At 38.9% G+C, this 11,831-nt stretch overlaps 1 protein-coding gene across 2 annotated transcripts in view; it reads left to right on the plus strand.

Moving 5' to 3' along the window:
- Positions 1-757: 757 nt before the first annotated feature.
- The window catches only part of klc3 (kinesin light chain 3), a 16,188-nt gene continuing 5,114 nt past the window's right edge, over positions 758-11,831 (plus strand). Inside the window, exons 1-9 of one of the 2 annotated variants that reach the window (XM_034863256.1) lie at positions 758-1,007; positions 2,492-2,740; positions 5,426-5,491; positions 6,026-6,190; positions 7,052-7,127; positions 8,331-8,476; positions 9,177-9,259; positions 9,805-9,892; positions 10,562-10,663. In XM_034863256.1, coding sequence (XP_034719147.1) covers positions 2,531-2,740; positions 5,426-5,491; positions 6,026-6,190; positions 7,052-7,127; positions 8,331-8,476; positions 9,177-9,259; positions 9,805-9,892; positions 10,562-10,663 — 936 coding nt within the window. In that variant the 5' untranslated portion in view covers positions 758-1,007; positions 2,492-2,530. Of the gene's footprint in view, positions 1,008-1,819; positions 1,847-2,491; positions 2,741-5,425; positions 5,492-6,025; positions 6,191-7,051; positions 7,128-8,330; positions 8,477-9,176; positions 9,260-9,804; positions 9,893-10,561; positions 10,664-11,831 lie in introns of those variants that run through there. The other variant, XM_034863248.1, reaches the window with a different exon arrangement.

Raw genomic sequence — 11,831 nt, forward strand, 5'->3', positions numbered from 1 at the left:
ATACAGTTGAACTTCCAATATTGAAGCTGAATAAAGATGGTCTGACCCATTAGTGTGCAGAACATCGAGTGAAGCTTAATATTAAATAGTGTCACTAAACTGGTATCCTATTTATGTGTTTGTAAAACATATTGGACACAGATAACGGCAGTGGTGGAAGAAGTATTCAGATCCTTTACTTAAGTAAAAGATGTACAAAATGTACTTGAAGTATCAAAATGAAGGTAGGCTCATTGTGCAGTCAAGTATTCCCTGTTTCTGGATTAATATTCCTTTTGCATTAATGTGTATGTTGAATTTTACTATTGTAAAGATTTAAGGTTGTACTCTTAACTCCTTTACTGTTGGGTAGTTTAATTTACAGCAATGCTTCATATTCCATAATCATCATATGTGTGCAGCGTCGCTGTCCTGTGAACCATGTACCTCTTAAAAACTGCACTGTTCTCAGCTTTGTGATGATGCAGTTTCCATCCGATCCTCAAGGCTTTTCAAAGACTTTATTTTGTAAGTAAGAATATTTCTCAAAACCTAAAGGAACACATCATCCTTCACGCATCACAAACATTTAGCATCAACACATGTGGAGATGCATGGTTTTCACTGGACTGGAAGGGGATCAAAAATTGTCATGTGAAAAAATAACTTAAGGTGTCAGACAAATGTACAGTAACAAGTACAACTTTTGCCTCTGAAGTGCTTTGAAGAGACTTTTAACCTGAAGGGGAGGACCGGACGTTGTATTTGTTGTTAAATTAGCTTGATGCTGATGAATCTGTGATGACAGGAGGAGCTAAGAGCAGAGGAAGCAGCAGGTGAATCATTAAGCAGCTTCTAGTTTTTACCGTCCCACCTGTTCAAACCTGTACACCTGTATAAACTAAAAGATACTGAGAGCGGAAATGTTCCGCTGTACATGACCGGGTTCGCTTCCCAAATAAAAGTAAAAATAAGAGCCCAGAGGGACAAAAAGACGAAACCACGCCGCCAGAGCCTGGATTTAGCAGGTAGGCTATAAATAACTTTTTGTTGATGTGGATATGAAATGAAGTCTTTGTGTTTGTCAGTGTGTTTACATCGTGTTTCAGAGCGTAATTATCAACCACATGTAATGTACAGTGTGGCCGATAATTTGTCAACCCGAACATCATCAGAAATGTCACGTAATGTGACGCACTCGTCACTATATGAGCAGAGTAACTTGTGTTGGGTTTAAATTAGCATACAAATACATTACTCCTGAGCTGATGTGTTGGTGAACTCCCCCTGAGGCCTGTAGCCCCGCCCACAGTCAACAAAGCGCATGGAGACCATATTACGGATGGATGTGTGTGTTTTTATAGATTTTAAACCACATTTGTCTCAAAATATTGGAAATAAAAGCTGAGTTTTGTTCCTTTTTCTGTGATTAAAACCATAAACCATCTTTTCTATTGCTGGATGGTCAGATAGATAGATTATATATTTTCTGTCTGTTTTCCTATTTGGATTGAGTGTATTATTTTTATTTATGTGGAGATGGTTTACATAATAAAACCAAACCAACAAAATGTTTTGCATTAGTAAACTGTCTGCATTGTCTGTATTATGGACCCACTTCTCCTCAGACTCTCAGAAAAGAGGAAGCTGAAAACCACCATATGTTTGTGTTTAGTAAAGGTGCTGATGGATTGAATAAATCGAATGAGTAAATGTAAATGTATTTTATTTATATAAAACAACAACAAGCCAATAACAAAGATACAATAATGAATGAGAAAAGTAAGAAAAAAATAAAATCAATATAAATGTGCCATCACATTACTAGGTACCAAAACTGTCTATGCAGCTTCAGCCTGCAGAACGAGTAGGTGACCGCCGGTCCACATCCAGACATCTTGTTTTGTTTTGTCTTTATAATGTCTTCAATGTCTGTCATTTACCTTTTATTAAATGACTCAGCACCAGTGTGGGACTGCGTTCCACAGCTGAGTTGAAGCCGAGTTGATACTAAAAAAACTGTATAATTACTTTTAAATACTGAAGTGTTACAACTATTTTACTACAGCTGGTGAATATACCACTACCTCCTCTAATACCACTAGCCCGGCTTGTACTGCATCTACTAGGGATCGCCCGGTACCGGTTTTGGAGGCCGATACCGATTATTAATAGTTATCAGAATCAGAAATACTTTATTGATCCCCGAAGGGAAACTCTGTGTTATAGTTGCAAAAATAGTATAAATATCAGAGTAGAAATATAAATAAAGAAATATAAGGAGTGTGGATATGTACAGTAGATACATAGTTAAAGGAATGTTATTATACAGTATTTACATAATTAACATAATTAAGGAATTGCAATGGTGAAAAGGAGTAGTAATAATACCAATTGCCCGACAATCAGTTTATCCCTAGCTTCTCCCACTACTTCTCCTTTTTACTACAACTACTACCAATACTTTTTTTCTATCATGTACTGTATGTGTTCCTCTTTCTGCTGTTCCCAGCTCAGTTGTTGTGAGAGAAGGAACTTCAGAGTTGGAGCCATGTTGTCGGCGGAGGAGATTCTGTGCAACACGCAGCAGGTGATCGCCGGTCTTGAGGCGCTGAAAGGGGAGAACCGCAGTCTGCTGGACAACCTGCAGGAGGCGTTGGAGAGCCGGCCGGTGTCGGACAGCGGCAGCGTGGAGCAGGAGAAGAGCGGAATCATCCGCCAATCACTGGAGAGGATAGAGCTGGGGCTGAGTGAGGCACAGGTACAATTGGTACAACAGAATAGAGGCAAAGTCATTTACATATTGTTTTGGGTAAATTAAAGATGTGATATGCTCTGGGCAGCGTTGTAGTGTGTGTGTCAGCTCATTGTTTTTGTTTTACTGCCCACAACTGTGCTGTTTTGGATCCCTCTCACCTCTCACATACAGTCAGGTCCATAAATATTGGGACATCAACACAATTCCAATCTTTTTGGCTCTATAGACCACCACAATGGATTTGAAATGAAACAAACAAGATGTGCTTTATCTGCAGACTTTCAGCTTTAATGTGAGGGTATTTACATCCAAATCAGATGAACGGTGTAGGAATTACAACAGTTTGTATATGTGCCTGCCACTTTTTAAGGGACCAAAAGTAATGGGACAATTGGCTGCTCAGCTGTTCCATGGCCAGGTGTGTGTTATTCCCTCATTATCCCATTTACAAGGAGCAGATAAAAGGTCCACACTTCATTTCAAGTCTGCTATTTGCATTTGGAATCTGTTGCTGTCAGTGAAGCAAGCCATCATTAGGCTGAAAAATCAAAACAAACCCTTCAGAGGGATAGCTAAAACATTAGGTGTGGCCAAATCAACTGTTTGGAACATTCTTAAAAAGAAAGAACGCACCGGTGAGCTCAGCAACACCAAAAGACCCGGAAGACCACGGAAAACCACTGTGGTGGATGACCGAAGAATTCTTTCCCTGGTGAAGAAAACACCCTTCACAACAGTTGGCCAGATCAAGAACACTCTCCAGGAGGTAGGTGTATGTGTGTCAAAGTCAACAATCAAGAGAAGACTTCACCAGAGTGAATGCAGAGGGTTTACCACAAGATATAAACCATTGGTGAGCCTCAAAAACCGGAATGCCAGATTAGAGTTTGCCAAACAACATTTAAAAAAGCCTTCACAGTTCTGGAACAACATCCTTTGGACAGATGAGACCAAGATCAACTTGTACCAGAGTGATGGAAAGAGAAGAGTGTGGAGAAGGAAAGGAACTGCTCATGATCCAAAGCATAATACCTCATCAGTGAAGCATGGTGGTTGTAGTGTCATGGCGTGGGCATGTATGGCTGCCAATGGAACTGGTTCTCTTGTATTTATTGATGATGTGACTGCTGACAAAAGCAGCAGGATGAAGTGTTTCGGGCAATATTATCCGCTCATATTCAGCCAAATGCTTCAGAACTCATTGGACGGCGCTTCACAGTGCAGATGGACAATGACCCAAAGCATACTGCGAAAGCAACCAAAGAGTTTTTTAAGGGAAAGAAGTGGAATGTTATGCATTGGCCAAGTCAATCACCTGACCTGAATCTGATTTAGCATGCATTTCACTTGCTGAAGAAAAACTGAAGGGAAAATGCCCCAAGAACAAGCAGGAACTGAAGACCGTTGCAGTAGAGGCCTGGCAGAGCATCACCAGGGATGAAACCAAGCGTCTGGTGATGTCTATGCGTTCCAGACTTCAGGCTGTAATTGACTGCAAAGGATTTGCAACCAAGTATTAAAAAGTGAAAGATTGATTTATGATTATTAATCTGTCCCATTACTTTTGGTCCCTTAAAAAGTGGCAGGCACATATACAAACTGTTGTAATTCCTACACCGTTCATCTGATTTGGATGTAAATACCCTCAAATTAAAGCTGAAAGTCTGCAGATAAAGCACATCTTGTTTGTTTCATTTCAAATCCATTGTGGTGGTGTATAGAGCCAAAAAGATTGGAATTGTGTTGATGTCCCAATATTTATGGACATTACTCTAGCTGTGGTTTTGAGCACAGCAGGCAGCAGTTTCTTTTTGGGGAAAAACTCTTAAAACCCACTGTACACTATCTGCTCAGCACCAAATTCCAGAGAGGCAACGATGGTGACCAGCTGGCAAACATAGTTGAGCATTTAGCAGCTAAAGAGAAAGATATGTCCCTTTTGGAGTTGGTGGAGACCAAATCTGAGCAAAAAGGAGAGTGATATCTGGACTGACATTTTTCAGTTAGGCTGAAACACAACTCATGATCAATGCTTTCGTCTGGATGTGTAAATAGGCAACTAATTGGGGATTATATGTTTACACTGGCCTCAAGTACAAAACAAATCAGTTGTTGCGGGTTTAATTTGTTTTAATTATGTTACCTTATTATTTCTTCAGGGTTTTTTGTTTGTCCAAAATTAGAAACAAAATGCAAATCTCACAAAATGCTTTGCAACTCTTAGGAAAAATGCAGCTTAGAACACACAAAAAATGGGATAGAATAATTACCAACAGTCATAATATAAAATATAATTATAACTTAATTATCCTAAAGGAAGGTTTAAAGAAGTTCAAAGTAGTACACGGTACATTTAAGTAAAAAAAAACTACAAATAAAACAGTTTTAAGTAGTCTGATTTAATATTATTTAAATTTAAATTTAAAAGCAAAGAGTGCATACATTACAGTATAAACAATATGAAGTATTAGATACTTAGCTTTGAAAACATGCAATTAACTGTAGTAAAGTATATCTTTATAGATTTTCCTTAAATAAATAATCTTTGGGTCCTGTTGGATATCCCCATACTTTAGTCCGGGAATTTGTTTTCCTAATGTTTTATGTATGGTTTGATTATCAATTAAAGTATCACTTTTCTTATATATCTGAGGCATTGTTTTCATCACTTGTCTCTCGTTCCTCCAGGTGATGATGGCGTTGTCGGCTCACCTGGGTTCACTGGAGGCAGAAAAACAGAAGCTGCGCGCTCAGGTGAGTTTCTGCAGGACATGTTTAAAAAACTAAAAAAGAGAAGAATAATTAAAGATTTAAAGAGCATACGGGAGATTCTCTGACGTTTGTATATCCTTCATTGTGTTTTTCTGACCCTAAAGAAAATTATGATCACTCAAATGCTCCTCCTTCGTCTTCTTCTCCTCATAACCCATGCCTCATCTGGCCTTTTTCCAACCTGCTTTCACTGCTCTTCACCTCCTCCTCTTTCTTCATCGCCAACTATTTGTTCCTCTATTCCGCCTATCTCTCTGACCTCCATCTTTCCTGTTTTCCTTCATGTCATTTTGTCTTTGTCTTTCTCCTTCTTGTTTCTTTTTTCCTTCTGCAACAAACCCGTTTCCTCCTTCATTTCCTTTACCTCGCCACCCTCTTCCTTCATCTGCTTTCATTTCCTTTTTACTTTCTTCCTTCTTTCACTCACCTACTCACTTTCTCCTCCCCGTCTCTTTTTCTTTACCTCCCTCTACTTTATCACCTCCTCCTCTTTCTTTGTGCCCTCCTCCTCCTCAGGTGCGTCGCCTGTGTCAGGAGAACCAGTGGTTGAGGGACGAGCTGGCAGGTGCTCAGCAGCGGCTGCAGGACAGGGAGCAGGAGGTGGTCACCCTGGAGGAGCAGAACAGACACCTGCAGTTCATGTCCTCCATACGCAAATACGACCTGGAGGAAACGCAGCTGGTGAGGAGACGACACACTGCACAGATGTGTGTGTGTGTGTGTGGTTGTGTGGGTGTGTTTGTGCTTCCTCAGGAAGAGTTTGCTATCAGAACTTCCCAGCCAACCAGGTCCGTGGTTACGCTTGTCTTTTCGAAGCTACGTTTGGGATTTGTACCAGATCAAATATGTAGGTTTGCACTTGACACTTCAGTATGACCTGCCTGATCAGGTAGTGATTGTATATTTCCTTATGGATATATTGTTACTTCTGTCCAATAGGTTCATCCAAAATAGCACTCTGTTCAAGAGAGAGCCTTCTTCTCGAGACACACTTTGGCTGCATCCCGGGTTCTTAAATTGCATGCCCCGTTCCTGCAATTGCTTCCCTTCCTTACGTCTTAGTCCGCCCCTCCGAGGAAGAATGGGAGAAACACAAGGAAATCATGCAAGGAGAGAGGAAATGTGTTTTTAGAGGGATGAAAGGTCCTTTCTTCTGAAGCATCACGTGAATTCATCAGCTGGATGGGCGGAGTTAATAACAGCTTTCAGCTGCCTGGCTTTCGGATAGGCTGCTCTTATGTATCCTCACTAATAGCTCCTCGGAAATCCTTCCTCGATGCTCGCTCCTTGCTCCTTGGGGCAGGAATAAGAGCTTTGAGATGGCCTTTATGTACGGTTCAACAGATTAGCGAGGAGCTATCAAATAAGTGAAGTGAGATACACTGTTTGTTGAGAAGAGATCAGCGGATTTTTCTCCTCTTCCCTTTGCTGTCAATCTGGAGAGGACTTCCCGTGAAGCACGCATTGAAAAAAATTGACAATATGGTAGAATAATGTAGCTGCAGTTCCATCTTTGCTGAGTGTGCTTGTTTCTTACTTAAGGATGACAAAGGTACAAGTTCCACCAAAGAGTCTCTGGATGACCTCTTTCCTACTGAGGACGAGGAACAGTCACATGGTAAGACTATAATGTCTCTCTACCAGAAATATGCAGTATGCTTTTCAGTCATTCCCAGCATAAATATGACATTCTCATGTTTGTCTCAGTGAGGGAAGGTCAACTATTAATGGGTTAGCAGCATCATCACAAAGACTTTCCAATTATCTTGATTATGTCAGGAGCCTCAAAAGCTTAAACTGACTGCATGGGAAGATATCACTGGTCTGAAAACGTTTTTACAGTCATGAGCCTCTTTCACACATGCACTGCAAACCTGAAGTTATCTAAACATAAGACGGACATAAGATGGATTGTCAGAAGTGCATACGTCATAACGGCTTTAATGAGATCAACATCACACATGTTATTTATTTGTAAATGTAGGATTTTACTAGAGGTGTGCGACAGTATTCATTGTTAATAGAACTCAGAAACTCAGTGTGACTGTATGCCACTGCTTAAGATATTTTGAGTAACAACTCTTCACACACAGCTAAGACATTTTAAGCTCTGATGTCAGATTTTATTCACATGCCGTGATGAGTTTGTACATCGGGATCTTTTCAGAGTAAAACCTGATGGTAAAATTATTTTCTCTTCAGCTAAATGTGTTTGTTAAATACAGGCGGATAATTGTAATTGTTAATCTTGTCTGAAGTTCTCTTGTATAACAGCACCTTATTTTTCTGAAAACAACGCAACACAAGTGGAGAGTCACCTTGTCACATGAGTGGAGACATGGCACTTTTGTATTGTAGCTGCACAGCAAGAGATAATTTAATATAAAGCAACACTATAGAACTTTTTAAACCATGAAATAATGTTTCCAAAATTGTTTCAGTGGTTCATCAACTTGTAACAGGGTGAACGGCACTTCAGGAACTGCATTTGGTCTGCAGCTCTCTGCAGACCAAATGCTATAACCGTACTATGAAAGTTTGCCAGATCGGCCAGCGGATCTGTAGTTCCAAAGAGACAAAATGGGACAATTCTGCTTTCAACCTGTAGGGAGACTAAAGAGGGAAAAATCCTCTATTGTTGCTTTAAGAAAAAAACTTTATTGATACTAATTGTACAATTATTTCAATTAATGTGTCTGATTTAATTAGAGTACTTGCATTAATTAAATGTGACTCAAACTTGTAATTGATTGCTTACATTAAGTCCATACTTGTATCAAATCCTGCTTTTCTTTGTTCTTGTCTGGTTATTGCTGTTCAGTGTCCCAGCCTCACCACAGCAGTGCAGCTGCCGCAGCCCAGCAGGGCGGTTATGAGATCCCCGCCCGCCTTCGAACACTCCACAACCTGGTCATCCAGTACGCATCCCAGGGTCGATACGAGGTCGCTGTGCCACTCTGCAAACAGGTAAGAGGGGCGATTACCTCGAACTGGCCCTCTGTATAGTATCTTGTTACTGTTTCAAAAACAGAACTGAGGCCTGCAACAGGTCTGACTCCTTCCCTGCCAGGTGGGTGTGTCACTTAAATGGCCCATTTGTGTATATATCCTGTTGTGTTCTTTTACCCTCACAATGTAGCACAAGTAGACTTTATATTTCCCATTCATCATCTTCTGTCAGATTGTTTAGATATTGACATTTACAACCGCACTTCATACCAGAAAGACAAGAGACGTTGCAACTATGCCTACTTTTGCACAAAATAGTCAACTGTTAAACCAACTCCAGGGACATTTAGTGCTTGTGTTGCAGTTTTTTTTACCCTAATCGTGTTTTAAAACTTTCTTGTGGCAGCGATGGAGGCAGTGAGGTTTACTGTTTACTGTAAAAACTGACTGACCAGCCTGATGCACGTCGGATTGTGTTTCTCCACAGCAGTGTTTGTGAATGTACATTTAGCCTAGTCTGGCTATCACCAGGCCAAGCTCAATCTTTTAACGGGCATAGTTCAAATGACTCTGTACGCAATTGGATAGTCCTTCAACCAATCAGACCAACAATCCGGGTGACGTAGCAGTGACAGAGGAACCCCTCCCGAAAGATCAGAAATGAACAGGTGAATGCAGTTTTTCTAAAATGTAAATCATTATTTTAATGTCTCAACAGGCTTTGGAAGACCTGGAGAAGTCCTCAGGCCACACCCACCCAGACGTAGCCACCATGCTAAATATACTGGCGCTGGTATACAGGTGAGACCAGTAACCAAACAAAACAACACTTTGATAAAGATTACCCCCTAAAAATGTATAATGCTATCTACTTACATGTCCACCCTGTTGTTACCCTCTGAGACAGGTGTCCTTCTTACATTAGGAGTCAATTCATTATTATCTAAATGCACATTTTTCAATGTTTGTGATAAGCAGAGGAGACACGTCTGGTGTTGATTATCTTATTTAGAAAATTTGTACACCTTTTGTTCACTGAAGTTTAAGGTTGTTAGTTTTGATATATGGCTCCACTTTCTGTTATATTATAAATAATGTATTGTATAACATTATTCGGCTGTGTACTTTTGTCATCTTTTTCATCCGCACCATAACTACAAACGTATTTCCTTTCATAACATTAAAGCTCTTTATATAATAAAATGAGCAGACATTATTATATAATATTCAACAAACGGCTGTTCCTGCACTAAGAACAAGGAGCTTTATTTTCCCTAATCAAGTGATTTTACATAAAACATTTGATCTGAGGTGGCAAACTGTGCAACCTTTTTTTTTCTCTACAGAGACCAGAACAAATACAAAGAAGCGGCCAACCTGCTGAACGACGCGTTGGCCATCAGAGAGAAAACTCTTGGAGTAGACCATCCGGCTGTAAGTTAGCCTCCTTTGTTAAACCAACTGCTTACTAATGAGACTGACTAATTACCACTGACACATACTGAAACCAGTCTCTTGGAAACTTTTCTAAATTAACCCAAAATATTTGCATTGTTTCAATTTAAGGTTTTTAGTAGTGGTGCACCGATCCAGTATTAAGATTGGATATCGGCCTTGATGTGGACAAAATAGCTGGATCGGGGATCGGCCGTGAATCTGTTAACAGTCCCGTTCCCCGATCCAGCTATTTTGTCCGTATTGTTTTTTTCTCCGTCGCAGCGCATCCGACGTCAGTCGTCAGCAGCACGTGTGTCGCATGCTGGAAGAGTTGAGTTAACCGTTGAGCAACATGAAGCCAGACAAAGAGTCGGCCGTGTGGAGATATTTCACGCTTGCCATGCCAACTAGTTTGTTGGCTGTTTGTAAATGTAATGTAAATGTTTTAAGCGGTGGTGGTAGTAATGCAAAGCAAAATACTACCAATTCCAACAAGCACATCTAAAACCATTCAAATTCAATACATTACATCTATGTTATTTTGTCTTAGATCAGTATCGAGACTGAAAAAGTCTGATCAGTGCATCCCTAGTTTTTACTGTAGTTTAATCAGTCATACTGAGTAGGATTGTACTGTGCATTGTCTGTTTTTGTGTTTTTGTGCAGGTGGCAGCAACGCTCAACAACCTGGCGGTGCTTTATGGAAAAAGAGGAAAATACAAGGAAGCAGAGCCGCTGTGTAAAAGAGCTCTGGAGATCAGAGAGAAAGTGAGAGAACACACACGCTTTAGTATTTTGTACTGCAGTTATGAGATCCCTCCGTGATCTAACAATTCCTAATAATTACTTTATTGTGAATATGTACTATGATTTTTTAATGACTTTTTTCGACACACTGGTATGACTTTTAATGACTTTTTATGACACACTGGTATAACTTTTAATGACTTTTTCTCACATACTGTAACGTTTTATGACTTTTTTCAACATACTATACAGTATACTATGACTTTTTTGACATTCTTTTTTTCGTCATACTATATTATCACTTTTTGAAGAAGAAATATCTTTTAATAATACCAAATTCACATTTTGCACCATGTTAGTACAGTTGTATATATTGGGGCCACTTTTTTACAACATGCATCTATGACTTTTTTTTAAAATTGTTTGACATACTACACTACAGACTTTCTTTAACATATGACTTTTTAACATACTATACTACTGCTTTTTTGACCATCGATACAATGACATTTTATGACATTTTTTTTTTACTTTTTCAACATACTGTACTGAAAAAGCAGCTTTTTAAAAACTTTTTTCGACATGCTATACTATATCTTTTTTTGACTTTTTGGACATGCTATACTACGCATTTTTTTTCTTTTTCGACATGCTATACTATGCCTTTTTTTACTTTTTTCGACATGCTATACTATGCCTTTTTTTTACTTTTTTCGTCATACAATGCTATGACTTTTTTACGTACTTTGTATGACTTTTTTTGATTTACTATGATATGACTTTTTTGACATAGTATACTATGACTTTTTTTCGACATACTATAAAATGACTCTCAGGATTTTTTTGACATAATATTCTGACTTTTTTCAAAGTTTTTCGACATGCTATACTATGCCTTTTTTTAACTTTTTTCGACATGCTATACAATCTTTTTTTTTTTTACTTTTTTCAACATGCTCTACTATGCCTTTTTTTTTTTGAAATGCTATACTATGCCTTTTTTTTACTTTTTTCAACATGCTATACTATGCCTTTTAAAAAAAAAAACGTCATACTATGACTTTTTTGACATACTATACTATATCTTTTTATCACTTTTTTGACATACTAGACTATGACTTCTTATTACTTATTTTGACATACTATACTATGACTTCTTATTACTTATTTTGACATACTATACTATGAC

Source organism: Etheostoma cragini, chromosome 3 (genome assembly GCF_013103735.1).
Source record: "Etheostoma cragini isolate CJK2018 chromosome 3, CSU_Ecrag_1.0, whole genome shotgun sequence".
Lineage (NCBI taxonomy): Eukaryota > Metazoa > Chordata > Actinopteri > Perciformes > Percidae > Etheostoma > Etheostoma cragini.